Source organism: Acinonyx jubatus, chromosome D4, assembly GCF_027475565.1.
Source record: "Acinonyx jubatus isolate Ajub_Pintada_27869175 chromosome D4, VMU_Ajub_asm_v1.0, whole genome shotgun sequence".
Lineage (NCBI taxonomy): Eukaryota > Metazoa > Chordata > Mammalia > Carnivora > Felidae > Acinonyx > Acinonyx jubatus.
In genome coordinates this window covers 82,084,201-82,110,624 of record NC_069391.1, presented here as the reverse complement: position 1 = coordinate 82,110,624, position 26,424 = coordinate 82,084,201, and the positions used below count along the sequence as shown (strand labels likewise).

The following is a 26,424-nucleotide window of genomic DNA, read 5'->3' as shown; positions in this document are numbered from 1 at the left end:
AGACGTGATTTTCAGAAACAAGTGAGCTAACTAAGGGAGGAGAGAGTGACAGATGGAAAGTTTTAGACCTGAGACTGCAGAGGTGCTTCTAAAAGTATCCAAGCTTTCTGGAGTGGAGGCCTTTTTCTGTGTCCCCAGGGCATGGATCTGTGCACCAACTAGGAATGCATATTTCAGTGCCAAGAGAACTTGAAAATATGGATCTGACTCAGGCGCAAGAATGTGAAGCTTTTTTTTCCAAGATGAGCAAGATGTATTCTGAGTGGAAGTTTCCCTTGCCAGCTTCTTGAGCTCCTAGAACTTTCCAAAGTGACAAGCTGGTCATAGGATCGGAGTTCAAGCTTCTCTCCTATGGAAAGGTCCAGATCCTGGACAATAAGAAACCTGTATTTATGACTCTGTCAGAGAACCAAAGTCACTTAAGAAGCCAGACCATCTTTTGTGCTAGGACTGGTATTCACCTACTTCCTGGGGAGAGCCTTGGAAAACTACTCTATAGAGAGAAGGGGTGCTTTATAAATTCTCAGATATAAAGAGGAGAAAACTATTGATCTAGATGGCATTCTGGCTACTTTTTTAAAGTTCTGAATTTGAAGGACTCTTGACTTGTTCTCATACACAAAAGGGGACAAATGAAACAAAACTAAGGTCAATAAAACCAAAATTTTGGAAGATTTTTTTTTTGGCATTTGTTGATGAGGTTCTACTGGTTTCCATCATTGACATCAACTTTCTAAGAAGTGATACCATTTTGAGAATGTATGAATTGTTACAGCCCGAAGCATTTTCCCTTACGGGCAACACAGAAGAATCACTATGTTCACGAAAGCCTGGGTGAGCGCCAAGCTTGAACACCATCTTGAAAATTACTGTTACTTTTATTATATATTTTTAAAAAGCTAATGTCAGCAGTCATACAAATTTGTCAAATCAAGCAATACAACAATGTTTATTATTGCCAAGGAAGCGCTCTCTGTGGAGTTTCGCACAATAATAATAATCTCTTTGAATGAGCACTGAGTATATACTAGGGCATTGCTATGCCTTTTGTGTGCGTCCGTTCTCGAAGGTTCGGAATTGAATCCAGGTCTCCTGACACCAATATGACTTGTCCATCATTGTCACACCAGCTTCTTCCACTTGAACTTTGGAGTACAGCCTGGTGCTCTTGAAGTTGGCTATTTTTACATCTGCTCAGCCTCTTGCAAAAAAAAGGGAGAGACCCAGAGTATGTGTGTATTCCACATCACAAGAAATTTCGAATTTTTGAGATGGGTTCAATCCCTCTGCATGCCCTGCAGGAATTCTAAATGCCCCGAGGACAGGGGCCATGACTATTTTGTTCAACTCTATTTCTTTGATATCTGGCAGGCCTTGAGTGTTTGCAGGTTAGATGGAAGGATAGAAAGAGGGATGGAATAATGGAAGGAAGTTAAGGTAGGAAGAAGAAATAAAGGGTAGAAGGAAGCCTGGAAAGATGGATGGAAAGTGGATGAATTGAAAGAAAGAAAGAAATAAGGAGGAAACAAAGAATTTCCATTTTGATATTTCTTCTTTGCATTGTTAGTACTTAACATTTTTGGCATTTTTGAGTGGATATATTTCTGGAGATCTGGGCATTTCTATCCCAAGATTTGGGAGGGTTCATAAAAACAAATGTAGACCAGTTGAAAGGGAGTGGGGGAGGGGTTTTATGAAGTACAGTAAAATCAGAGTTACGTAACATTTAAAAATAAAGTTTTGGTAACTTCAGTCATCGTGTAATGGTTAGCGCAAATTATTAGCTAACAAAGGGCAGAATTCTAGGAAGACTCCTTCCCCAAACCTGTGTTAATGAATGGATTTAAAAATTTAAATAGTATTAAGTATTTGTAATTTGCTTGCTTTACTTACTTATTTCCTGTGTGTGTGTGTGTGTGTGTGTGTGTGTGTGTGTGGTTGTTGACAGTAAATAGCTGCAAATAGCCACATGTTCAACAGTGGGCTATGTTCTAGCTTTAGTGAGCTTTTGTAAGTGTTAAATTCTTATAGCCTTCAACCTAGACATTCTCTGCTCTATTGTCTTATGGTTTATAGTATTGACTTCTTTTCCAGTTGCTTTATGAAAGGAAATGTTCTTTCCCCTAATAGTGGTATAGTTTATAACACCTTCTGGGCCATGCCTTTCGTTTTGTTTATATTTCACACAAGACCTATGTACATCCCAACTCGAGACTGGGTTCACAGTATTGCTGTTGAGCAAATATTGAATAGGTTCAACTGTCTCTTATTAGACAACGATGTTACTTAACATTGTACACTTTCCAAAAGGTAAAATAAGGGCAAATTTTAGAACATTCTCTATCTAGATGACCACAAACTGTACAATGGGCTGTTTCCACTTCGGTTCAATCTCTAGGACAGAAAAAGAGGCCCTGTAGACATATGAATTTCAGATTATTGAGGTTCTGCCACATTTCTTTCTCCTATTCGTGGCCAGTTGTGTCAATTTGGCTGGGTAATAGATGTGATGTCAGAAGGCTGTGGTGACGGCATTATCAATGCTGGGAGAGCAGTTTCTCCTCTGGACTAATTGGGACAGGCTGTGTGCACATGCGCAACTCAATCTAGGCCAGACCACAGTGCAGAGGGGCTCTGATTGACATCCCCGAGGGCCTCCTCATAAAGTCTGAAAACTGAAACTCCCTTCTTGCCCATCCACAAACTGTCTACCCCTGTGCTGAGAAACAGATCTCCACCTGGAAGGGGAAGAATGTCTCTATCACATAAAATCCTTTTCTTGGGATCTCCCCAGTTCCAGTTGCATTGACCTTTCAATTCATCTTCTAAGCTGATGAAAAGTAGCAAGAGAGGGTGTGGGATGCCTACGTGTGACGCAGAAGCAAAGGGGTGGACCTCGGAGGCTGTGTCCACACTTCCCGGTGCATTCTGGGACTGAGAAATCACTGTCCCCAGCCACAGATCGAAGGAGTCTAGATAGACCATGGGTTTCTTTTCATAGTGACTACTAAGAGACTTCTAATGAGGGGGCCCATCCCTTGGTATTTAAGATGCTGTTCCTAAAATTGTTCTTGGAGGCTTCCGCATCTGCTCTCTAGCAGTTGCTAGGTGGCTCCACTGAGAACAAAGTATAGTGACTATGGTGGTTATGCCCTGTGGTTGCAGACTTTAAACCCTCCGGAGAAATTTCTGGTTCAGCTTGTGACCTGTCAAAGAGTAGTTCCCGGGGAGTTGTGTTGTTTTCATGAGCACTGGTGACAAAGAAAGAGGGTGGGATGTATGAGTTAGCAGATCCCGCTGTGCCTTACCTTCCTGTGCTTCTGTGCTCACGTGAGGGAATTGTGTCAGCTGACCAGCCACCATATTGTTAATGCTTTCGCCTCCTCTGGGATGGATGGCTTGACTGCCTCGGGGCACATGTTAATGAAATAGTGCTTGCTAATACCTATTATTTCTTGAGCACCTCCTAAGTGACAGATGCCATGCTTAGGGCCTCCTATACATTATTTCACTGAGATTTCTCAACAATGAAGTGGAGACCATACAGTAATTGAGGTTTAGGGAAGAAGATCAAGCCAAAAGCCAATGGCCAAGATAACACTGACAGAGTCAGCATTCAAACCCAAACTCACTGGCTCCATAGGACCCCGCTGTCCCTGTTTAAGGAAATGCAGAGGGGTCATTTACTCCCAGGTGGTTATTCTTTTAGATGGGGATGGCATGAATGTCAGGGGACTTGGGAGAATGGTGTCATGGGAACAGCACAGCACCACGAATTAACAGACCTGGCTTCAGTCTCGACTCCCCCTCTGTGTGGTGAAACTGCCTTACACAGATGGCTTAGCTTCTCTGGGCCTCAGTTTTTCAATGGGATGATCTGTGACATTTTTTTCCACTGTAGCACTCCGGCTGCTTCTAGCTCGCTAGCTCCTTTTAGTGAGGAGTGAATCCAATGAATTAGAGCAAGCTACATACTAGGGTCTCACTCGGTCATTCATTTATTCATTCAATGAATATGTACTTCATACCTTCTATGAGCCAGGGCTCAGAGAGTGATGCGTAATTTCAGACACAGTCCCTACCCTCAAGGAGCCTACTGGGTATTGCCATGATCAGGATATTAGTCAAATGCCCTGCAGTATATTTGTATCAAACACTGTCGTTGTTGTCTCGTCGTCATCATCATCATTGTCATCATCAAATATATTGCTCTATAACATTATTGGTTGGGATCTGTGTTGGCCACAGCTCATTCTACATCTGCCAGTTACTGCCATCCCACCTGTCTGAGCTGACAGCTGGCTCTTGTATACTGCGGATATATATCCTGACCCGCTTATACACGGAATAGTTGTGCTGTTCTCCAATTGGTGGAAATTTTAGAGCATTTGCTTTTAAAAAGCATCCATTTTTAATCATGGAAAAGTGATGATTTCTCCATGAGCCTCGCTTTTTGGCAAGATGTGAAAAGCTGAATGTAAGTGGTTTGAAACATGGCGGGGGGGGACAAACAACACCAGCCCCCCAAAACCAACCTGTCCCAGCTCTATGGCATGTTTTCAAATCTCCCATTCACCTGCAAAGGGTGTCTCCCCGTTTTTCCTCATAACACCCTCTTTAGAAAAGACAAACCCTTGTCTTTGGTGGATAAAAAGAGGATGGGAAGAATTTCACTGCAAATGAGTGAAAACTGCACCCATAAAAGGGAAATTGGCAACTTTCCCTGACTCTCTAGTGTGAGCAGGAAGAGGTGCGTGTTTGTGTCCCTTATCTTCAGAGGGTCTGCCTCTGCCTCAGCCGTGTGGGGCATTTCCCCTGCTGTGTTGCAGCCCCCAAGGACCACCGTCGTTCCTGGGCTTCCTGGTGGTGGTGAAACCCATCAGCGGGAGAGCCAAACTGCCCAGGTCCGAGTCTTGTTTTCACCCCTTAGTTACCATGTGACCTCGTACAAATGGCCTACCCGTCATCTCTTATTTGTAAAAAGAGCAACTCAGTCGTGGAAATGAGCTCATCGATGTGTGAAGGAAGGTACTGAGTATGGTGCTTAGAGCTCTGCTGTTCTCTTCTAAGAATGGAATGGAATCCGCTTTGTAATCCTCCTTCAAAAGCCAGTGCACATACCTCCCGTCGTCGTTTCTGGTTCCACGAACTGCGTGTGCTATGGCAGGTGCTGAACCTGCACCAATCCCCAAAACCACCAGGGACCCCTTTGAGCAAGTGGCCTTTCTTATCAGGTGACCAACCATCCCGGTGCGCCTGGGACTCAGAGGTTTTTGGGGGATGTGGGACATTTACTCCTGTAATCAGTAGAGTCCCAGGCAAATGGGGATGCGTTGGTGACCCCGAAGTTGGCAAAACCCTCATAAGTTTTTCAGACAAAAAGGGCAGAGAGGAGGCATAATACTGAAGCCGAGTCCAGCAAAAGCCACCTGCTTGAGCAAGGCCAGTGGCATCCCCTGAACTATAGACCGGTGGCCTCTTTCTTCGTCACCATAGTTGAACAAAAAGAGGGAGAGGCTTAATACACTACCCCTAAGCAATATGTCCCTCATAAAGAACTATTCTGACCACTCTTCTTCTAGAGCAGAGGCTCTCAACCCTGGCTGCCCGTGAGAATCACCTGAGGAACTTGAAAAAAAATCCTGATGCCTGGATCCCATTGCTAGAAATGCTGATTTTAACGGCCCGGAATGAGGCCTGAGCACTGCTCTTTTCCAGAAGTTCTTTAGGTGATTCCGATGTGCAGCCGGGATACAGAGTCACTAACCCCTGTTCCAGCTTGGGGCCTGTAACAGGTGCAAAATGATTTATATTTTCCTAATTGACAAATTCAGACTTTCCTGATGTGAGTCTCAGCTGAAATGACTTGATCTCTTGGCAACATGTGTGATGTTTTATTGAGTTGATTTGCCCGGGCTGGGATTTCCATTTGAAAAAAATTCCTTTGAGATGATTGAGTACTCTCTTTGTTTTCCCCTTTCCTCTTGTGAGGCCACTATACTTACCCGTGTACTGCCTGGCTTAAAGTAATTACAGTTTTAAAGCTGAGAAAATGCAAAGTTGAATTTGGGTGGCGGGGGGATAGGGAGATTTCTGATGAGAAAAAAACAAACAAACATCTTTTTTTGTACCAGCTTTTGCTGGAGGCCTGGTGGGAAGGAGCTGAGCACCCTCCTTCTGGTATCCAGGTGGGGATGGCTGCTTCTCTGGGCTTTGGGCTGGGCTGGCCTGGATGGATGAAGGCTAGGCGAGTGGTACCTAGGGCTTTGGGAATATGGCTAAAAGCTCCTGGTAAGGTCCTCAACCAGGTGGCCAGGATTCTAGAGGAAGCAGGTTTCAAAAATTGTACTGTTATTATTCAGTGCTAAAAAGAAATGAGCTGTCAAGCTATGAACATTCTTGGAGGAACCTTAAATGCATATTTTTAAAATGTTTATTTATTTTTGAGAGAGAGAAAGAGAGAAAGCAAGTGGTGGGGGGCGGGGAGGGCAGAGAGAGAGAGGGAGACGCAGAATCCGAAGCAGGCTCCAGGCTCTGAGCTGTCAGCACAGAGCCCGATGTGGGGCTTGAACTTACTAACCGTGAGATGATGACCTGAGCCAAAGTCAGACACTCAACTGACTGAGCCACGTGGGCACCCCCATTAAATGCATATTATTAAGTGCAAGAAGCCAGACTCCAGAGGCTCCATTCTGTGTGAGCCCAACTGTGTGATAATCTGGAAAATGCAAAACTCTGAAGACGGCAGAGAGATTAGTAGTTTGCCATGTTTTTCAGAATCATTGAATGTTCTCCAAGAGCGAACCGTAGCATTAACTATGGACTTCAGGTGATAGTAACGCATGAGTGTATGTTCAACAGTTATAACAAATGTCCCACCGGAATGGGATTGGTGATAGTGGGGAATGTTGTGTTTGTGTGGGAACTCCCTGTACTTTTCATTCCCTTTTGCTGTGAGGTTGAAGGTAGGCTCAAAACTAAGCTTCTGCAGCTTCCCCCAAGGCCAAGGTGGACAGTTCAGCTTCACACCCCCTTGCCCGTCCCTACTTTCTGGTAGTTACTAAAACCTTACAGGACACTCCTGATTCGAGTCCTGTGAGACCCCCATGGAAGATGGTCGTAGTCAGTCTCTGTGTTCTAAAAAGCTATTACTCGGGGTGCGTGGGTGGCTCAGTCGGTTAAGCGTCCGACTTTGGCTCGGGTTGTGATCTCACAGTCTGTGAGTTCGAGCCCCATGTTGGGCTCTGTGCTGAGCGCTCAGAGCCTGGAGCCTGCTTCAGAGTCTCTGCCTCCTCTCTCTCTGCCCCCCCCCCCCACCTCACGCTTTGTCTCTCAAAAATAAATAAGCATTACAAAATTAAAAAAGTAAATAAAACACTAGTACTCACTGGAAGAAATGGGATGATTGGTAGGTTCAAAGCTCATCACCTCTTCATAAGGGGTGGCGATCCCTTTAATATCCCAACTAGCTCTTTCATAAATGGAAGTGAACGGCTTCAAATGTGCATTTCTACACACCACCAAAAACTGAAAAAGTTTATTTTTTTCTTATAATGAACAAATACATGTTTATTGTGGAAATAGGACAGAAGAAGAAAACACCTGCGATTCTACCACTTGGAAGATAACCACTGTCAGTGGTTTGGTGGTCATACTCTCCTTTACCTGTGCACATACCCATAGACATATCTACAAACCTTTTTGTACAAAAATATACCGAATATTCCTTCTTGGTAAACCGATTTTTTCCATTTGTGAGAATTGGATGAGCATCCTTCTTTCTTCTTCACTTCTTTGCACAATAAACTTTTGGATGGATTCTCCACAATTACCCTGGTGTTTAACAATTAGCATTTATTTTTTCCAATTTTCCTCTCTTAGCTGCTTTAGCAAATGTCCTTGTGACTGAAGGGTAAAAAAAAAAAAAAAAGAATAGCTGGGTCCAAAGTTGGGTGATACTTTAAGACTCTTGATTATTATTGCCAAACTATTCTTAATCTTTATTTATTTTTGAGAGAGTGAGAGAGAGACAGAGTGAGAGCAGGGGAGGAGCAGAGAGAGAGGGAGACACAGAAACCGAAGCAGGCTCCAGGCTCCGAGCTGTCAGCACAGAGCCCGACGCGGGGCTCGAACCCACGGACCGTGAGATCATGACCTGAGCCGAAGTCGGCCGCTTAACCGACTGTTCCCCCCAGGCGCCCCTATTGCCAAAGTATTCTTTCCAACTGTACACATTTACATGGTTTCTTTGCTGTTATTCCCCCTCCCCTGGTCTTTGCTCATTTGACAGTCCCCAAACATTATCCCATTTTGTGGATTTTGACTCCAGCAAGACTGGCCGTTTGTTCAGATGTTAACTGTCAGTATTTTTCTCTTAAAAATTGCTCATTTCTGCCCTTCCACACGGTTACCTGTTGGGATTTCTCTTTTTCTCATTGACTCATAAAATATTTTCAAATATGAAGTACGCTAGTGTACTTATAAGTAAGCAGTGGGAACATTTCTCCCCTCTGTTTTTACCCTGTTTATGGTGGGGTTTCAGAAAACCGTTTGATACCTGTGTGTTATCTGTATTTCTTGTTTAACTTACCTGTCACTGACATGGCATTATAGTTCATTTGCTTTACGGAATTATCACAAGGAAGGTTGTATCCCCCAAACCCTCTCCAAAGCATCCCATGAGCATCCAGCGGGGACACGTATAATTGCAACATCACCAGTGTCTCTCTCCCCACCTCAAAGAGCTACAGAGAGCACAGTTCGTTTTACTAGATCGTTGGCCCTGATGAATTCTGGCAAATGTTTAACTTGCAGGCAAGGCTATCCAAGCCAACTCACCATCTAGTCTGAAGTTGGCTACAAATGGTTGAGGTAGGTTTTTTGTTCTTGTTTTTTTTTTTCTTTTCCAGTCCTGCTAGAAGAACTTTAAGTCTCTTCTCATGAATTATGACATCTTATCTTACGGAGTTAATGGTATCTAATGGTTCCATCTCCAGGTAACGCAATCCAGCTGGAAATGCGAGGTGTGCGGAGCCCATGTTTGAAAACAAAAGAGTACTTTTCTCCAGCCAGTAAATAAAAGCGATTTTTCAGCTATAAAAGGACAAAAGGCTTTGAAATGATCCCACTGGGCAGGGTTTCCTCGACTTGTTTTTTTCGGCACTGAGCCATGGAGCTAACCCAGCATCTTCCAGACTTCTCCCATTTTTGTAGCAGCGTGAAGAGTTTGCTAGATAAGACTAGAGTACCCCCCTCCGCCCCCCGCTCGCCGCGGCGTGATGATTCACGCCTCGGCTCCTCTCACCCTAGAAGCAGCTGCAACCTAAAAGTGTCATCAGCAGATTATTGATCAGCATGTAGGAAGAAGCAAACAATGATCGTTTTTCCCTTTAAATATCTTCACTGCCCTCTCAAGGTTGTATGTTTTTCTTCTCAAGGAAACGCATTTAACATTTACCACTGCAAACGTAACGAGACGAGTAAACGGCTCATAGCTCCGTTGAGAAGTTGTCACGAGTGTCTAACTCAACGGACATATTATCTCATTCTCTTTCCAAGGTTTAAATAGCTCTGGCACATCGGGTCTTCCTTTTTGATTTTCTGTACGTGTTTTCATGGCCCTGAAACCTGAGAGTGCTGTTGTCCATTCTCATTGCTCTACTGTAAGAAGAGATGGTCCTCCCCCTGGTCCCGGTCCCCTTTCTTACGATATGGCTGTTGATAGTGTCAGAGGATGAAATTATATGAATAGTTGAGAGCAATCTGCCTCCAGGTACGTATTAAGGAATCAGAGCTTCGAGCTGGCCAATAGACAAGTGCTTCCGTGGGCCTCTCACACATTCACCTGGTTCTTTTTGCGCAGAAAGTTACCTGTTTAGCTGGCGCTTCTCTTTCCTGTGAATGCCACAGTACAGACTGCCTCTCTTTCTATAGCGTAGCCGGTAGGATCAAGCTTCCCAGTTTATTCCTGCATCAGGGACTTTGCGGTTGCTGTCCCTTGGCTTGAAACGCTTTGTCCCCACCTCTCAGCATGGCTGACTCCTTCTCAAGTGTCCGCCCAGATGTCATCACCTCCGCGGAGCTGACCAAGACCATCTGTGTTCATTTCCTAAGGCTGCCGTCGCGAAGTCTCACAGACGGGGTGGCTTAGCACAACAGAAATTTACTGTCCAAAATCAAGATGTTGGCAGGGTCATCCTTCCTTTGAAGGCCCTAGGGGAGAATCCTTCCTTGCTTCTTTCTGATGGCTGCGTACGTTCCCTGGCTTAGGGTAGCGTAATTCCGATCTCTGCCTCTGTCTTTATGTGACCCGCTCCTTTGAATTTCTCCTGTCTGTGTCTTCTCTTCTTCTAGGAACACTTTTCATTGGATTTAAGTTCCACCTGGATAATCCAGGATCATCTCATCTCAAGATCCTTAATTATATCTGCAAGACCGTTTCCCCAGATAAGGTCACATTCACAGGTTCTGGGTGAACACATCTTTTGGGGACGCCACTGTTAGCCCTACTATAGATAAACTACTACTCTAGATCAAGCAATTCTTGCTGCTGTCGTAGATGTGACGCTATCACTCAGTTTACTTTTCTCATCGCCCTTGTCCTTATTTAATGCATCTGTTCTCTTGTCTACGTCTCTGTTGCCTGTCTCTACCTACATGAATTCAAGCTTTGCGAGTAAAGAGCTATCTTACTCACTGCTCTGTCCCTAACACCTAGACCAATGGTTGGTGTATTGTAAGGGCCACCAAATATCTACTGAGTGAGCGATCCCATTGGGCAAACGTAATCTCAGCTTGACTCTTTGGTACTTTTAACAACGTCCAGGAATTTAGTTTATTTTCTGATGTTATTTTATGTTATTTGAATTTCTGTTGGCTGTTTTTGGAAACGCAAGGGTATCGTGGGACGTCTATTTATCACGATGGATAAATATGCCCAACCATTTCAACATTCCATTGCTAACTGGTCTTGATAGTTCATTGAGATTTTACTTTTTCCCCAGGAACAAATCCTCAGCAACATATTTCTTTCTCCCTTAGGCTCTGATCACCTCCGGGAAAAAGATGGCCTCTGGGCAGTCTTGGTCTGGCTTTCCATTCTGGCTGCCCGGAAGCAGAGTGTGGAGGAAATTGTCCGAGATCACTGGGCCAAATTTGGCCGCCACTATTATTGCAGGTGAGAAGGGGAAGGATGCTCGGGGGACTATTGCTAAGGAAAACTGGTGGGCTAGAACCATAAGAAGGAGGCATCTTTCAGGACAATCTGAGGAACGTGGGGGTGGAGCCCCTGATAGGTGCTTGGGGGTCATGTCAAGGACACCCAAACTGGAAGGCACAAATGTCCCCTCCCTTAGTGACCTTCCTCTGTAATCTTTTCATCAGTGTCTATAAAGTGGGCAGCCATCCCAAGAGGGAATCTGAACTGCAGAGCCTTAAAAGTCCTTTGGTGCCCAAGAGAGTTGTATAATCCGATCAGGGACTTTCCTTGTTGGTTCTCCACCCATAATTATCAAGGCAGGGAGGCAGAGATCAAAGCTTCACAGGTTAGAACGCTTCTGTGATCCTCTCCTTCCCTCTGCCTTGTTTTCCCACTAATGGTCCCAACAACGTCTAAGGTGCCTGAGCTGGTTCCCTCTGAAGAGGCCACATGGTCCAGGAGGCCCAGATTTTCCTAAAAGTTTGTCCCTGTGGAAAGAGATACAGAAAACGGAAGTGCAACCCTGGGAGGGAGGAAGGGAGAAGGTCAATGGTTGAGCGCTCAGGGTTGGGAGCCTGTATCGCTTTCCTGTTTTTGAAGTAGGTGAGGGGTCACAGCCTTCTGGCTGCAAGGTTGCCTGCTAGATATGTGTCCCTAGATATGCTAGGTTTGTGTACCTAGTGCCAAGCTGTGGATTTGGGGAAGCAGTTGCAGAAATGGCTGTCAACTGTGGAGAACCTGGGAATGGGGCAAGGGAATCCTTGAGTATTCTCAGAGACGATGTACTGAAAACAGAAATTGTGGCTCATTTGCTTTGTTTGTGAATAGTTAACTACTTGGGATATTTGGTTACGTTTCAAGAGCTTAAGGAACAGAACGAAAGCTCTAGACTTGCCTTATAAGGTGATTGTTTCTTGTCTTAAGAAGTCATTTAGCTAGATAAATATCAGAGAATAAGAAAGCCTGTGATAGGATTCCTTACAATCTAAAGGATCTTGGTGCTCTGGGAACAGTTGACAGTGTTATAACCGTCTTTGTTCATGTCCAGTTAAGAAGGCAGAGGTTGTAATCACCTGAAAACCGCCTCAAATTATTCCTTGTACTATAAAACAAAGACTCTCAAGGCAGGTGGGAATTTGTTTTACTTACCAGTGTTTCTAACAAGTGCCAAAAAATCCTGATTGTTGTGGGCCTTTTTGGCATACCAAGGAACTAATTGGCACAGCAAGGCTTTCTATTGCATGAAGCCGTTCCAAAAAAGCCCAACCTGATAAACTATGTTATGATTGCCAGCCTCTGGCTTAGTGAGATCACTCTGAGTTGGGGATGTGTGCCTCATAATTCGTGCAATGATTATCTAGCTCTCTGCCAGGGTTTTGAAGACATGGTGTTATGATAAGTGTATTTATAATACGGTTCATTTGTGTGTGTGTGTGTGTGTGTGGCCAAGAGCTTACATGATAATTACTTTTTTCATAACAAATACCATATTAGAGAATATAATGCGATGGAGATTTAAATTCTTGTAGGACACTGAATTATGTTTCAGATTTCTGTCCAAAAAGATCACAGAGGTAAAGGAAAAGGGAGGAGAGACTAGGTAGAATGAAAAGTAAACCCTTTTTTTTTTTTCAGGGTCTAGCAAATGCAGGTTGTGAAACAGAATGACTTCTAGCTGTTTTGTTTTTTGTTTGTTTTGTTGTGTTTTTTGGTGGGGAGGAGAAAATAAAAACAACTTTGGCTTAACTATTTCTGAGCCTGAAGTCGTATGTGAGAACCCAGACGGATTTGCCTCATACGAGTGGACCCCAGAAGGAATTCTCCATTGAAAGATGTCCTCCCTTGAAGCTGTGTTCCTCTGGTGGTCAGAGGGGGTTGTCGGCCGTAGGGCAGGTATGGGGTGCTGGAGTCTGCTTGCCTATGAACGTTTGGGCAGGCGGGCAGGCTGGTCTGATGACCTCAGCCATAGACTTGAATGTGATCTGTCACAGTAGTGGATTTCCTCAACTTCGAAATCTCTTCCAGTGCCTCTCTTGTCTCCTAATAAACCGTCTTATCCCATCCCCATGCCCCTCTCTGCTTGGCTCGTTCTTCATCTTCCCCCCCAAAAGACTATCTTCAAAGAGAATTTAGGCTCAGTACACATTCACTGCTGAGAATGTTCTGAGAGAGTTCCTGGTCGTTTTGTTTCTGAGGGCGGGGAGGACACAGCTGTATAGGAGGGAGAGAATAAAAGAAAGAGATATAGGGACAGAGGACTCATTGCTAGAATTGGCATCATTCCATGTTTTCCATTTTGGCTAATACCCTGCTGTTTACTTAAAGCCTTAAAAGATCTTGGGTGAAGGAAAAACAGTAACGATGATTCGTGTTCCTTCTTTCAGCTCACTGAGAACTCCCACCTTGTCCCTGTGTTACACAGAACCCGATCGGAGATCCCACCATAGCCAATTGTGCAAAGTTGCACCTCTGAGGGTTTCTTTCTTAAACAGATCCCCCTGGATGTGCCATTAGGTCTTGGTCAAGACTGTCCACCATTGGGCAAGACCCTTTGTGATAGTTACTAAGAATAAAATCAATTAATAGTTTTAAGCAAATGATGTCTGGCACTGGACCACCTACCTGATGTGCATTATAGTATTTAAACACCACAAAAACAAATGAGATAGGTGTTATTTTAGTCTTTTTTTTTTTTTTTTCTAATCACTTTCCAGCCCCATTGTTACATTTGATGTTCTTGGCTAGGAGGATTTTTTTTTTTTTTTTTTTTTTTTTGATGGAACAATTGTGCTATCTCTTCCAAGTTTCCAAGAGAGTTTTATGGTACGCGGAGCTCCCTTCCTCCTTCTTTCTTCACCTCCCTGGATTCTTCTCCCTCCTTCCTTTCTCCCTTCCCTTCCTCGAATTTTTCATCCCACTACTTAGAAAACACTTACTACTGGGGCGCCTGGGTGGCTCAGTCGGTCAAGCATCCAACTCTTGATTTCAGCTCAGGTCATGATCTCATGGTTGGTGGGTTCAAGCCCTGCATCTCAGGCTCTGCGCTGACAACGTGGAACCTTCTTGCATTCTCTCTCTCCCTTTCTCTCTGCCCCTTCCCTGTTCTCTCTCTTTCTCTCTCTCAAAAAATAAATAAATAAATGAAAGAAAGAAAGAAAGAGAAAGAAAACACTTACTACTTACTAGAAGCAGTGGAGAACAAAACAGATAAGGTCTCTGCTCTCCTGGAGCTTGTGCTTCTCGTGGGCAAAGACAGATAAGAAGTAAACAAACATTTCAAACACAGTAAATGCAGATTGGGATCGCTACCAAAAGAAAATATAAAGACCGACGAGAGAGAGGGAGACATGGAAGGCAGCATCTTAGACGGATGGTCGGAGAAGGTCACTTTCTGGAGGTGACGCTAAGTTTGAAAAGCGATGGACGAGAATGTGCTAGGTGTTCAAGGGGAAGAATATACCAGGTCGAAGGAACAAAGAACAAGAGCAAAGGCCCAAAGGCAGGAAAGGACAAAGTGTCTCAGAGGCCTGGAGGGGAGGCCCATGTGGCTGTAGCATAGTGAACGAGTGTGAGAGGGGGGACAGGTTCCAGGGGGTGGGTGAGTCGGATCCCCCAGTGCCTTGTGGTCTGTGGTTAGAGTCTTGGTCTCCGTGTGATGGGCACTGGGGAAGGATTGAAAAGAAAGGACGTGACTTGACTTTATTTTTGCAAGATCACTCTGGCTACCGTATAGGGCCTGGATTATGTGGGCCAGGTAGCAGGTAGGGGGTGGAACCAGGCTTGGATTGTAAAAGCCAGGTAGAAGGGAGTGGGGACAGGTCTGGGGTGCTTTTCTGTGCGGCTCTTCCATGAAAACAAAACCAATGATGAGATGTCCACCGAGTTTCTGGTCCTCCGATTAGGGTTGTGTTCACCCTGTGTCCTGCCTTCCCTCACCAGGTTTGACTATGAGGGGCTAGAGCCCAAGGCGACATATTACATCATGAGGGACCTGGAGGCCCTGGTCACAGACAAGTCCTTCATCGGCCAGCAGTTTGCCGTGGGGAACCACGTCTACAGCGTGGCAAAGACAGACTGCTTTGAATACGTGGACCCCGTGGATGGCACCGTGACCAAGAAACAGGTACTTGCCAGCAAATTACCAGAACAGGCAAAGCCAGGAGCCGAAGTGTCCTCTAGCTGGAGAGGTCTTTGGGAATCATCTACTCTGAGTGCTTTTTGATACACACGAGAGCCCTGCAACCTTGGTGAAGGTTACCTACCTGGTCAGTGGCAGAGGGCACAGTAGCACATAGGGCCTTGACTGTCTGTCCAGGGCTCGTTCTACTCGTAACTGACAGACCAATACCACACATAGTTACAGACCCAATATTTCCTTCGGAAATGCTTGCAGCCCGCCGGCTGTCCGTCTGGTGGCCATCAGAGATTCAGAAACGTTTCCAAGAGCAAAATATCCCTTTTCCTCGGGGCTCCCAAGTGCAGGGATGTTTCACCTTTTATTACCGTATGTCATTAAGAGCAGTAGGAGCAGTAGGAAGCCCGATGGGTTCCTAGGGGAAGAAACAGTTGGAAAATATGCCCCACAGAGTCCAAAAGGAAGATTTGTGGTGGAGAAGCACTACAAAAGATAAACTGACAAAATCAACAGCTTCTATTCCGGTCTCATCTTTGTGGATTGTGTAAGAGAAGGTGACCGCTATTACAATCATTTTTTCTCCTAGGCTTTGTTTATTTCTCGGCTAGGGCAAAAACTGACCACTCTGGGTGCACATTTTAACATGGACAGCTCAGATAAGACACGGAGCGATGTTAAGGCAAGTTCCGCTCTAAAATCCCAAATTCTTATCTTCTTCATTCTTCTTCATTGTTATTCTTCAGTAAGTACAGACAACAAAATAAACCAGCAGCTATAGGGTTTGGGGGACTGGATATACTGGTGGTTACTGATATTTTTATTTTGACTAATAGTTCGCACATCGTCCTTGTCCTAAGGTCCCCGACTTGCAGATGTTCCGAAGCCTGATGCTCCCCTGTTACTTTCTTGGTATTCTCCCTCTGGTCTGCTGAGTCTCATGGTGATCTTTCGTCTCTATTAAAATGTGATCAGTTTTCTATTCTAGAAGGCCTTCTGAGGCTGGACAAATTGTTTGCAGTTTTACTTTGGAAAGGTGTAGGGTAGTGAAGATAAGAGTGGTCAAGAAGTTGGAAGACCCAGAATCAAATCCTATCGCTGTCCCACTTACCAGCTATAGGACTTCTGGAAAGTTCCTTGATTTCTTTGAGCCACAGTCTCCTCCTCATCTGTAAAATATCTGTCTCACAGAGCTGTTTGAGAAACGTGATGGAAGTGGAGTGCCTGGGTGGCTCAGTCGGTTAAGCATCTGACTCTCAGTCGCGGCACAGGTCATGATCTCACGTTCCGTGAGTTCGAGCCCACATCGGGCTCCGTGCTGATGATGCAGAGCCTGCTTGGGATTCTGTCTCTCCTTCTCTCTGCCTCTCACCTGCTTGTGCACGCTTGCCCTCTCTCTCAAAATAAATAAATAAACGTAAAAAAAAATGTGATGAAATAAAATACACAAGGCTCCTAGGTATCCTTTCTGCAAGAAGTATACGCTACATTTTTTGTAGTTGTGTTGTGTTTCACACGAGGATGCTTTCTGGTGGACGGGATTGCATCATCTCCAAAATAACATTAATGAATCTCCGGAGATGTGAGGTCAGGAGCCCAGCACATGGGCGGGACCTTGGAGCCTCTAGGTCTCAGAAAAATCTTTTCCAGTTTTGCACCATATTTCCTACTTCCATTTTTCAAAGGAACCTCAGAACAAACTTTTCACAAATCCAAGGCCCATGTAGAATTCCAGAGTCATAAAATATGTGCTTTCTAAATTATTCTTGGGAGGATTTTGTTCCCTGACGAGGAAGGTTTGAAAACTGTTCCCTGAAAGGATTATCTAGGCAACACTAGGTTCTGGACTTAATCTGCTCAGGAGAAGCTTGTCTGTTGAGCTAATTTGTTTTGCTGTTAAATTCACTAACACTCTACCTTGCTCTTTCATCTGTGCACATTTGTATCCTTTCCTTCTTGACCCTTTTAACAGTTCCTATCAGGATAATTCCTCAGCTAGATCTCACGTGTAGATCTCTCTTTATTCCTTGTCCCCTCCCCTGCAACCCTGAACACTGGTTTCCATTTTTACTCTGGAACTTTTTTTTTTTCTTTCCATGCTCTTTCATATTAGCTCAAATGTGGCCGTAAATAGTAAATGCTACCAGGAGCTGCTCTGGGGAGTTTCTCTAGAAACAAAGGAAGGTCGTTGTTCATCTTCCCAGTTTCCAGGACCCCAGTGACTGTTTATCAATGGGTGGCCCTAAGTCACCCTGGAGTTTCTCCGTCGGTCTGCGTTTGGCTCCCTGAGGGTTTTGGGAGACAGTTAACACTCAGCAGCATGCCCATTGTCAGTGACTCATAGATGGTTCTTTTGCACCGCAGTTTGGTCCTGTTGGAGCAGAGGAGGAATTCCTGTGTCCTGGGACTGTTGGGAAACTTCCAGCACTGAGGCACACATCTCCGCACTCCTGGAAGTCCGTAGTCCTCTGAGCATTTCGTTCCAGGGATGGTTAAGTCTGGGGCACGAGTCATATGACGTTGGTGCAGAATGGCAGTGTCTACTCCTAAAAGATATACTTGAATTTAAATGAACACGTATTATTTTTAAATAGCCGTAATGCACATGGGGGCATTCAGTCAGCAGATATTTCTTGAGAGCCTACCAAGTGCATAATAATTGTTTTTTTCTTTTTTCACGGAACAGTTTTCGAATATAAATGTAGAACAGCTTTATTGAGATGTAATTTACATCCCATACAATTCACCCACTTAAAGTACAATTCAGTGGTTTGTAGTAGATTTATAACGTTGTGCGATCATTACGACGGTCCATCTTAGAACACTGTCGTCACCCCCAAAAGAGACCTGTCCTCTTTAGCTGTGATCTCCATTTCCAACCCTGGCCATCCCCAGTCTCCTTCCTGGGTCTATGGATTTGCCTATTCTGGGCATTTTACACAAATGAAATCATACAACATGTAGTCTTTTGTGACTAGCTCCTTTCTCTAAGCACAACAGACTATGTGTCAGTATTCCACTCTTACTGACGAATAACGTCCCATTATGGGGCTAGACCACATTTTGTTTATCCACTCGTCAGCTTGCGGATATTTGGGTCGTTTCCACTTTTTTGACTGTCATGAATAACGCTGCTGTGAACATTCACGTAAAGTTTTCGTGCAAAGGCTCTCCGTTATCTTGGGCGTAGGGCTAGGAGCGGCATCGCTAGGTCAAATGGTGACTGTAGTTTCACCTTCGAAGAAACAGCCATATGGTCTTCAAAGCAAATTACACTGTTTTACATTCCTGCCAGCTGTGTATGCGGGTTCCAACTTCTGCACACTTTGGCCAACTTCTGTTACTATCTTTCTGATTAGAGAATGCTGCAAATTAATCTATTAAATGCTGTGCTATTTTAAAATTAAGAGAGAAGAGATTGGATCTCCATACGGACAAACAAACGTTTGCTGTGGGAGGCAGAGGACTGTGGTCTCTCCGGTGTTGGGTCCTGTTGGAGGCAAACAGACATAGACTTGAAGGCTGGCTTTGTCGTTGCCTGCATTTGTGACTTTGGGCGTATTGCTTAACTTCGCTTAACTTGATGGGGCAGGTGGGTGGCATGCTGGTGATAAATATCATATAGGGTCACAGAGAAGGTTGGAGGAGAAAGTCCTGTAAAGCCCCAGGCACAGCGGCTGGTATCCATTTGATATTCAAGAAATATCCATTGCTTCCCCCTTTCCAGAATCCTCAACTTTGGAGGAAAGGGTGTGAGTGGTGTTCAAGGGTACAGGCTCGAGATCAGAAAGTGTCGGGCGTGAATCAGCTCTGCCACGTCCTCGCTGGGTGATTTTGGGAAGTTTCTCAACCTCCCTGTGCCTTTCCTTGTCTGTGAAAGTAGGAATCATAACTGTGGCTCCCTCATCCAGCCATGGGGGGAATTAGATCATACACACAAAGCCCTGACACACAGTAACTACTAATAAACGGTTAACTAAAATAAATTATGTTCAAAGAGCGTCCTTGGGAAAGAACGACTTTGACATCTCACGAGCCGTGTTTGATGAGAAAAGCAGGGAAAAGCACACCGAACAGCGTACGACTTTGTAGGGTGTCGTGTGAAGACATGGGAAGGTCTCTTCAGTTTCTGAGTCATCTGTGAATTGATTCAGTCACGTTTCTCTGCCTTCCCCGAGTCTCCCCCTCCCCCATCTCTCCCATCCCACTCGGTTTCAGAAAAGAGAAAGTGTTTTAAAAACAGCTCTGTCTCCTTTTTGTCCTTGATTTGGGGTCAAAGTCAGGAAACAGACTGTGGGGGGAAAAGAAAAGCCCATTTCACATATATCTCTAGAGATAAAGAAAACATGCTCCTCCGTCCAAAATGAAATTAAAATCCTGTTCTGGTGATAAGCCCTGCCCCCCTATCTGCTTCACTGCTGTGGAAAATGTTCAGGAAAGTCTGTCCTGCCTGTGAGACCACGTGGAGGCCATTTAAGGAGCAAGAAGGACACCCCCGAAGTATTTAACCCCTGACATGAATTCCCAGGGACCTCACTGGCCTTCCTGTCGCCTGTCAGGTCTCGTGGAATTTACTATGGCTGCCTCCAAGCGGCTGATGTTTTCATGATGTTGGGCACCAAGAGGAAAGTTGATGTGTGTCTTCCATTAAACAGGACCCAAGACGAACTCTGATTTAGAAATAGCAATTTAGCGAGGCATGGTTCAACAACTGTAGTTCATTCTCTCCTGTCCCATGAGGATGTGTCTCTGTTTATTGTCAGGTAAAATTGAGTCACATGAATGAGTAATAATGCCTTCTTCAAATATGAGTGGGAAAAACAAGCCAGTAGCTCCTATGAGTGTAGGGAGTTCAATCCAGTGGCCGACTAACTTAAGAGGCTCCCACTGTATTTAAGAGGCATATAGTTGGGAGAAGGGAAGAGTTGAGGGAAGGGCAGGTACCTCCCTAAGGCTTGACAGGTGGCCCACTCTTTCCTCAAGGATGAGTTCATTGTACAAACGTCAAGATTTTCCATGGTGCTAAGCACTCTCTCTTTTCCTCACCTATCGCCATCCCAAGCAACAACATCAGTACCCAGGGTACCTCTTACTTTTATCCTCCCCCACATCTTCCTTCTAGCCAAAATCTTCTGGAGTCACTACTCACTGCCCCCATCATTACGACACTCTCCCAGCTGTGATAGAAGGAATACCCCCGATCCTGGTAGCATGAAAGGACAACATGACAGAGGGTACCAGCACTGAGTGACAGCATATTGCCACTGGGGTGGACATCAGTTCAGAACCACGCCCTGTATTGTGAAAATTAACTTTGAAGAGAGAAACCTCGACACCAGGAGCAGAATTTGAGGAACCAAGTCTCTCTTCGTCCCCCATCCCACACCTGTATTTCCATTTAACCAGATCAAAACTCGTGAAATTCCACCAGTGCTGAAGTCATTTGCAAGTCACAGTTCAGCTGATATTTAAAAACCTGATGTAAATCAAAGCATACCGGTTAGCTGATGTGGAAAACCAAATCCAATCTGATTATGTCAGGCTAACGCCGAGCTTATTAATCCCCCTTCGAGTTGTGCAGGCTGAGTGGAAGCATTTTGATGGTGTCCTCAACCTGGAAAAAAAAAAAAAGAACCATTTGAAATTAGTTCAGAGAAAAAGTACACTTTGAAGCTTGCTTGCAGAGTCAATTTGCTTTTAGAGGTGTTATTTTAATATGCAGGAAGGTGTCTTCGCTTTATCCGCTCAGTATTTAGAAATAATGAAGAAAGTAAATTGGCAGTCTTGAAATCACATTTTAGTCGGGCATTTAGTGCTTTAATATATACTGTGGTGCTAAGAACCCCTGGCCAACAGGTAGAGAGAAGTTTACCAAGCGCATATTTCTGGAGGTATCCTATGAAGGGAACTGAAAAGTACCATCTGGAGAATCTGGGGGCCAGCACTGAGTTCTCTATTTAAAAAAAAATTTTTGTTTAACGTTTATTCATTTTTGAGAGACAGAGAGAGACAGAGCATGAGCGGGGAAGGGGCAGAGAGAGAGGGAGACACAGAATCTGAAACAGGCTCCAGGCTCTGAGCTGTCAGCACAGAGCCCGACGCGGGGCTCAAACTCACAAACTACGAGATCCTGACCTGAGCCGAAGTCGGACGCTCAACCGACTGAGCCACCCAGGCGCCCCTGAGTTCTCTATTTAGAGTTAAGTGGTCAACCTTCAACTTTCATCCTATCCTCATCAATGAACCAACTGAGAGGCTGTCGTGAACAGCTTATCTCTATCCTATGCCACTTGCTGGAGTGAGGTTCGTGCATCCAGAAGTAGAATTTAAGAAATCATTTCAGCCATGCTGGTTACCCCACCTATAAGATTTAGTTGAATCTGAAAGTTAGTACTTACAAATAGTCCTTCTCTGTTGAGTAACAGAAATATTTAGGAAGTGAGGTGTTGTCATTACATGTATCCTGTGATTACATCTGGGTTAAAAAATCCTTTTTCCGTTGCCAGTTGTGATTTTGGAAAAAAAAATCTGCATAATAAATACCCATCCCTTTCCTGCTTTAGTATGATACAGTGAAGATTGTTGAAGTGTGATTCATTCGTGTCTTCATCTATTCATTGAATGTTTACCAAACACCTGCTACATGCCGGGCAGCTTGCTGGGACGTTAAAGATCCACCAGCCTGGGTGGCTCAGTCGGTTGAGTGGCCGACTTCGGCTCAGGTCATGATCTTCCGGTCCGTGAGTTCGAGCCCCGCGTCAGGCTCTGTGCCGACAGCTCAGAGCCTGGAGCCTGTTTCGGATTCTGTGTCTCCCTCTCTCTGACCCTCCCCCGTTCATGCTCTGTCTCTCTCTCTCTCAAAAATAAATAAACGTTAAAGATCCACCAGCATACAGGACAGTCTAGCAGGAGAGACAAACTGACATGTGATTTGTAATCACTATAGAGTTTATTGAAAGGTATTACAGGGAAAGCGCTTACTTGGGAGTGCATCGTAGGCGGTACTCAAGTAGGGGCTCTGGGGAGGTGATAGTTAAGCTTTGCCCTGAAGAATGAGTGGGAGCCGGCCCAGGGAAGACCATCTTGACAGACTAAATGCCTTTCTTTAATCTAATGTCATTATACCATTGTTTGGCTTTCCAGATAAAGAACTGGGATTTCCTATAGGTCATAGCATTCTCAGCGGGGTCGCACAATATTGTTATTCTCAGTGTCAGTGCCCATTCTACAACGCTGCAGTTTTGTTAAATAAAGACACTTGGGCCTTCTGGTAGGACACCTTGAGAACCATGGGTTAAAAATATTTTTTAAGTGTTTATTTATTTGAGAGAGAGAGAGAGGTGAGCAGGGGAAGGACAGAGAGAGAGGAAAGGGAGGGAGAGGATCCCAAGCAGGCTCTGCACTGTGCACACAGAGCCTATTCGGGGGCTCAAACTCATGAACCATGAAATCATGACCTAAGCTGAAATCAGGAGTTGCGTGCTTAACTGACTGAGCCACCCAGGTGCCCTCCCTATTTTTTTTTTTTTAATTTTTTTTTTTTTAACGTTTATTTATTTTTGAGACAGAGAGAGACAGAGCATGAACGGGGGAGGGTCACAGAGAGAGGGAGACACAGAATCTGAAACAGGCTCCAGGCCCTGAGCTGTCAGCACAGAGCCCGACGCGGGGCTCGAACCCACCGACCGCGAGATCGTGACCTGAGCCAAAGTCGGACGCTTAACTGACCAAGCCACCCAGGCGCCCCCTCCCTATTTTTTTAAATGATTTTTTCAGTTGCTTTTCCTGTGATTTTGCCTATTTGTCTTCCAAAGACCAAACACATATTCATTACTTTATAAGGACTTGTTGGCTGGTTTGAAAATAGGAAGAGGGAGACACTTTCTGGCTCATTCTAAAGTTCTTACTCCTTTGCTTCTGATTCATTGGAGTTTTATTATAATGAAGTACCTTCTCCTGACAGAAGCTGATTGCTTTAGGACTATCTTCTAAAATGCTGATAGAATCCCACTAAGATGTATGATAAGAATCCAAGCATTCTGGAATGAATAACATCACAGTTACTTCCTACTGAAATACCAATGTCTGTTTGCAGTCACGAGGGTGACTGTCACCGGGAAACATAATTATTAAAGGAAAAAACTGCAGACTGTCACAGGAACTCAGGGAGGAAGCGACCCTTGTTGTCTGGGTAAAGTATGTCTGGTCCAAAATATCCCAGAACTGGGGCTGGTGTTGAGTGAACAGGGATCAGCAGCCATTTTGGCCAAAGACATGGGGAAATGGGATATGTGTGACCTAGTTCCATTGTTCCAAATTTGATGGTTGGAATCTGGATAACTTTTAAGTCCTCACTCTCCAAGAAGCCCTCTCATCACCTTATGTGGTTTTTTTCCGGATGTGTGTTTTAAAAGCGCACCTACAAAGTCATTTGACCTTGATTTCCCCCAAAATAGTTAGTTGCAATGATTGGTCTCAACGCGTGCTGGTTGGTTGTGAAAAGGCTAGATGAGAATTCCTCCAAAAGGAGGGCAGGTGGGTACGGCTGTGCAGTCAGTGCACTGCACAAAGGCACTCAGCCTAATGGGGGAGGAGAAGCCAGAGTCTAGGCCAGCCAAGAAGAAAGATGCTTTTCTATAAATTGTCTTCCTGTTGGCAATTTATATAAGGGCGCGGTGTGGACCAGCTGCTGCCCTGCTCAACCACTTTTGAACTCACGCTTGCAGCTAACTCTATGACTTAAACAAAGAAAAATGGGTCATTCTAGTTAATTTTTTTCATGGAGAGCTATGTCTGTCCCATCCAAATCTTCTGCTTTATAAGCTGCCTGCTTTCTTCTACAAAATGTGGTTCAGATGTTTCACAGGAGTATTTTCACCTTGAAGCCTTCCAGATAAGTCCCTGGGATTTCCTGTGGGAGGTAACACTGAGTGAGGCTCCGAGTCTCGCTCTTCCACGCCTGTCTTGTCTCCGGGTTCACAGGCCTGGTGTGGCCAACTGACTGTGTATATGTGACGTTGTATTAGATTGCAGGGCCATATGCTGTTTCCCCCTGGAATTCATCCTAAGGCACTACTCGACTTCCAAATCACTGGTGGTAATGGACAGTTCCTCCTTCCCCGCCTGGCTGCAACATGTCTTCGAGTCTCCAAGCACACATCTGGCGGCTCTGCGTGTGTTTAGCAACTCGCAGATTTCCCTGCATTGATTTACACCAGGGCTTCAAAACAAAAAACAAACCCAACATTTACGTAGCCAACATTTATCGGATACCTGCTCTGCTTAAGGCTCTGTGCTCATCTGGGGGACTGTACAAAACACATGAGACAGGGTTCAAATAGTTCACAGGAAGCAATGTGGTTCACCCTAAAGTAACAGGCCTGGGGTCAAAAGACCTAATGTTCTGGCTCCTCGATTGGCTTGCTCTTACCTGAAGCGGTCTTGAACTTCCCCTTTCTTTCCAGTGAAGGGAGGAAGTGGCCTAGATGACTCTGAGGTCCTTCCTTCAGGACCATAATGGTCTCAATTGACCAACTTAGGAGGGGCATTTAGTTGTCGGAGAAGCCAGGCCAGTGGGAGTTCTGGAGAAAATAAATGGTAACAGATCCGTGAGCTTAGCAGTGATTGCAGAGAACATGGCACAGTTCTTAAAATAAAATTACTCTTAATTCTGCCTAATTTAAAAATAAATGTGCCATAAACTCTTCCCATTTAGGCTTTATTTGGCAATCTTCTGCAAAATCTGGAAGGTTGGATGGCTTCGAGCACAGTACCATTTTCATTAAAAGCTTAACATAAGAATAGTATTTATAGAGTGATTTCTAATTTTCAAAGCACGTTTCGCATATAGTCTCTGATCTGATGCTCACAACAACCCAGTAGTCCTGGCTGTATTGTTTTTCAACCCTTTTTAGGAAACTGAGACTTACAGAGCTTAAAGTGACTTACTCAAGGGGCGCCTGGATGGCTCAGTCCCTTAAGCGTCTGACTCTCGATTTTGGCTCAGGTCATGATCTCATGGTTTGTGGGTTTGAGCCCCGTGTCAGGCTCTGCCCTGACAGTGTGGAGCCTGCTTGGGATTCTCTGTCTCTCCATCTCTGCCCCTTCCCCATTCATGTGCACGCTCTCTCTCTCTCTCTCTCTTTCTCTCTCTCTCTCTCAAATAAACTGTAAGAAAAAGTGACTTGCTTAAGACCACCAGCTGAAAAGCCAAGCCAGAATTCCAGCCCTGTTGTTCTCCAGTTGTTATCCCTTTATCATTTCCAAACTGACTTTCTACAAGCAACAAACCAAAGAGGGGCAAATGCGGGGAGAAATAGAAAGGCTCTAGTGATAAATGGAAGCAAATTGGAGGATTTGGGGGTGGAAATACCTGCAAGGGAATGTAGCTCTTTAACCATCTTCCACTGGGACAAAGCTGAGATGGGCAAAGCCTCATTCTTGTCACCGAGGCTACACCAACAGGCACTCGGTGGGAAGGAAAATGCTAAGCTGGAGCTAAACGTGCCCGTTTGGTACCCCACTCCGTGATTGAGATTGTCTTAGACCTCGCTGATTCCAATGCGCAGCAAATTTTGCAGTTAATGGGCTTAGGTTTTGTCTTGTGCCACACAAGTGGGGACAGGAACCCACCATGATTCAACTCCATTGTTTTTAGCCAAAACTGAACTTTGCCTTTAAAATGAAGGATGAGTAGATCCAGCATCATTCACAACGGCCCTTCAAGGTAAATATGTTAACCCCGGTTCTCTGATGGAGAATATCAGTGTGTTTTCATTGGGTCTGTGAGTCGTCCTTAAATGTGGGAGGGGGCGTCCCAGGGGTGCTCACTCCAGTTGTCAAACACGCAGTGACATTCATTCGGGTGTTTGCAGAGAGCTACTGCGTGCCAGGCATTGTCCTGGGCTATGGGGATAAATGGTGTGAACAAGGACCATAAGGCTTTGCCCTTCCAGAGCTCACCAGCTGACGAAGGACCCAAAGACATGTTTCAGCAGTTCCAACACTGTAGGGTTAAGGCTAGAAGTGAGAGGAACTCCTTTTATTCATTTGTGCCGGGCCCTGTTTCTTCAGGAGGATTTGTGGCAGCAAAAAC

General features: G+C 44.8%; 1 protein-coding gene across 1 annotated transcript in view; it reads left to right on the top strand.

The window, feature by feature from the left end:
- The window catches only part of PGM5 (phosphoglucomutase 5), a 179,423-nt gene that overhangs the window by 114,064 nt on the left and 38,935 nt on the right, over positions 1–26,424 (top strand). Inside the window, exons 8-9 of the mRNA XM_027041085.2 lie at positions 11,041–11,176; positions 15,137–15,320. Coding sequence (XP_026896886.1) covers positions 11,041–11,176; positions 15,137–15,320 — 320 coding nt within the window. The remainder of the gene's footprint in view (positions 1–11,040; positions 11,177–15,136; positions 15,321–26,424) is intronic.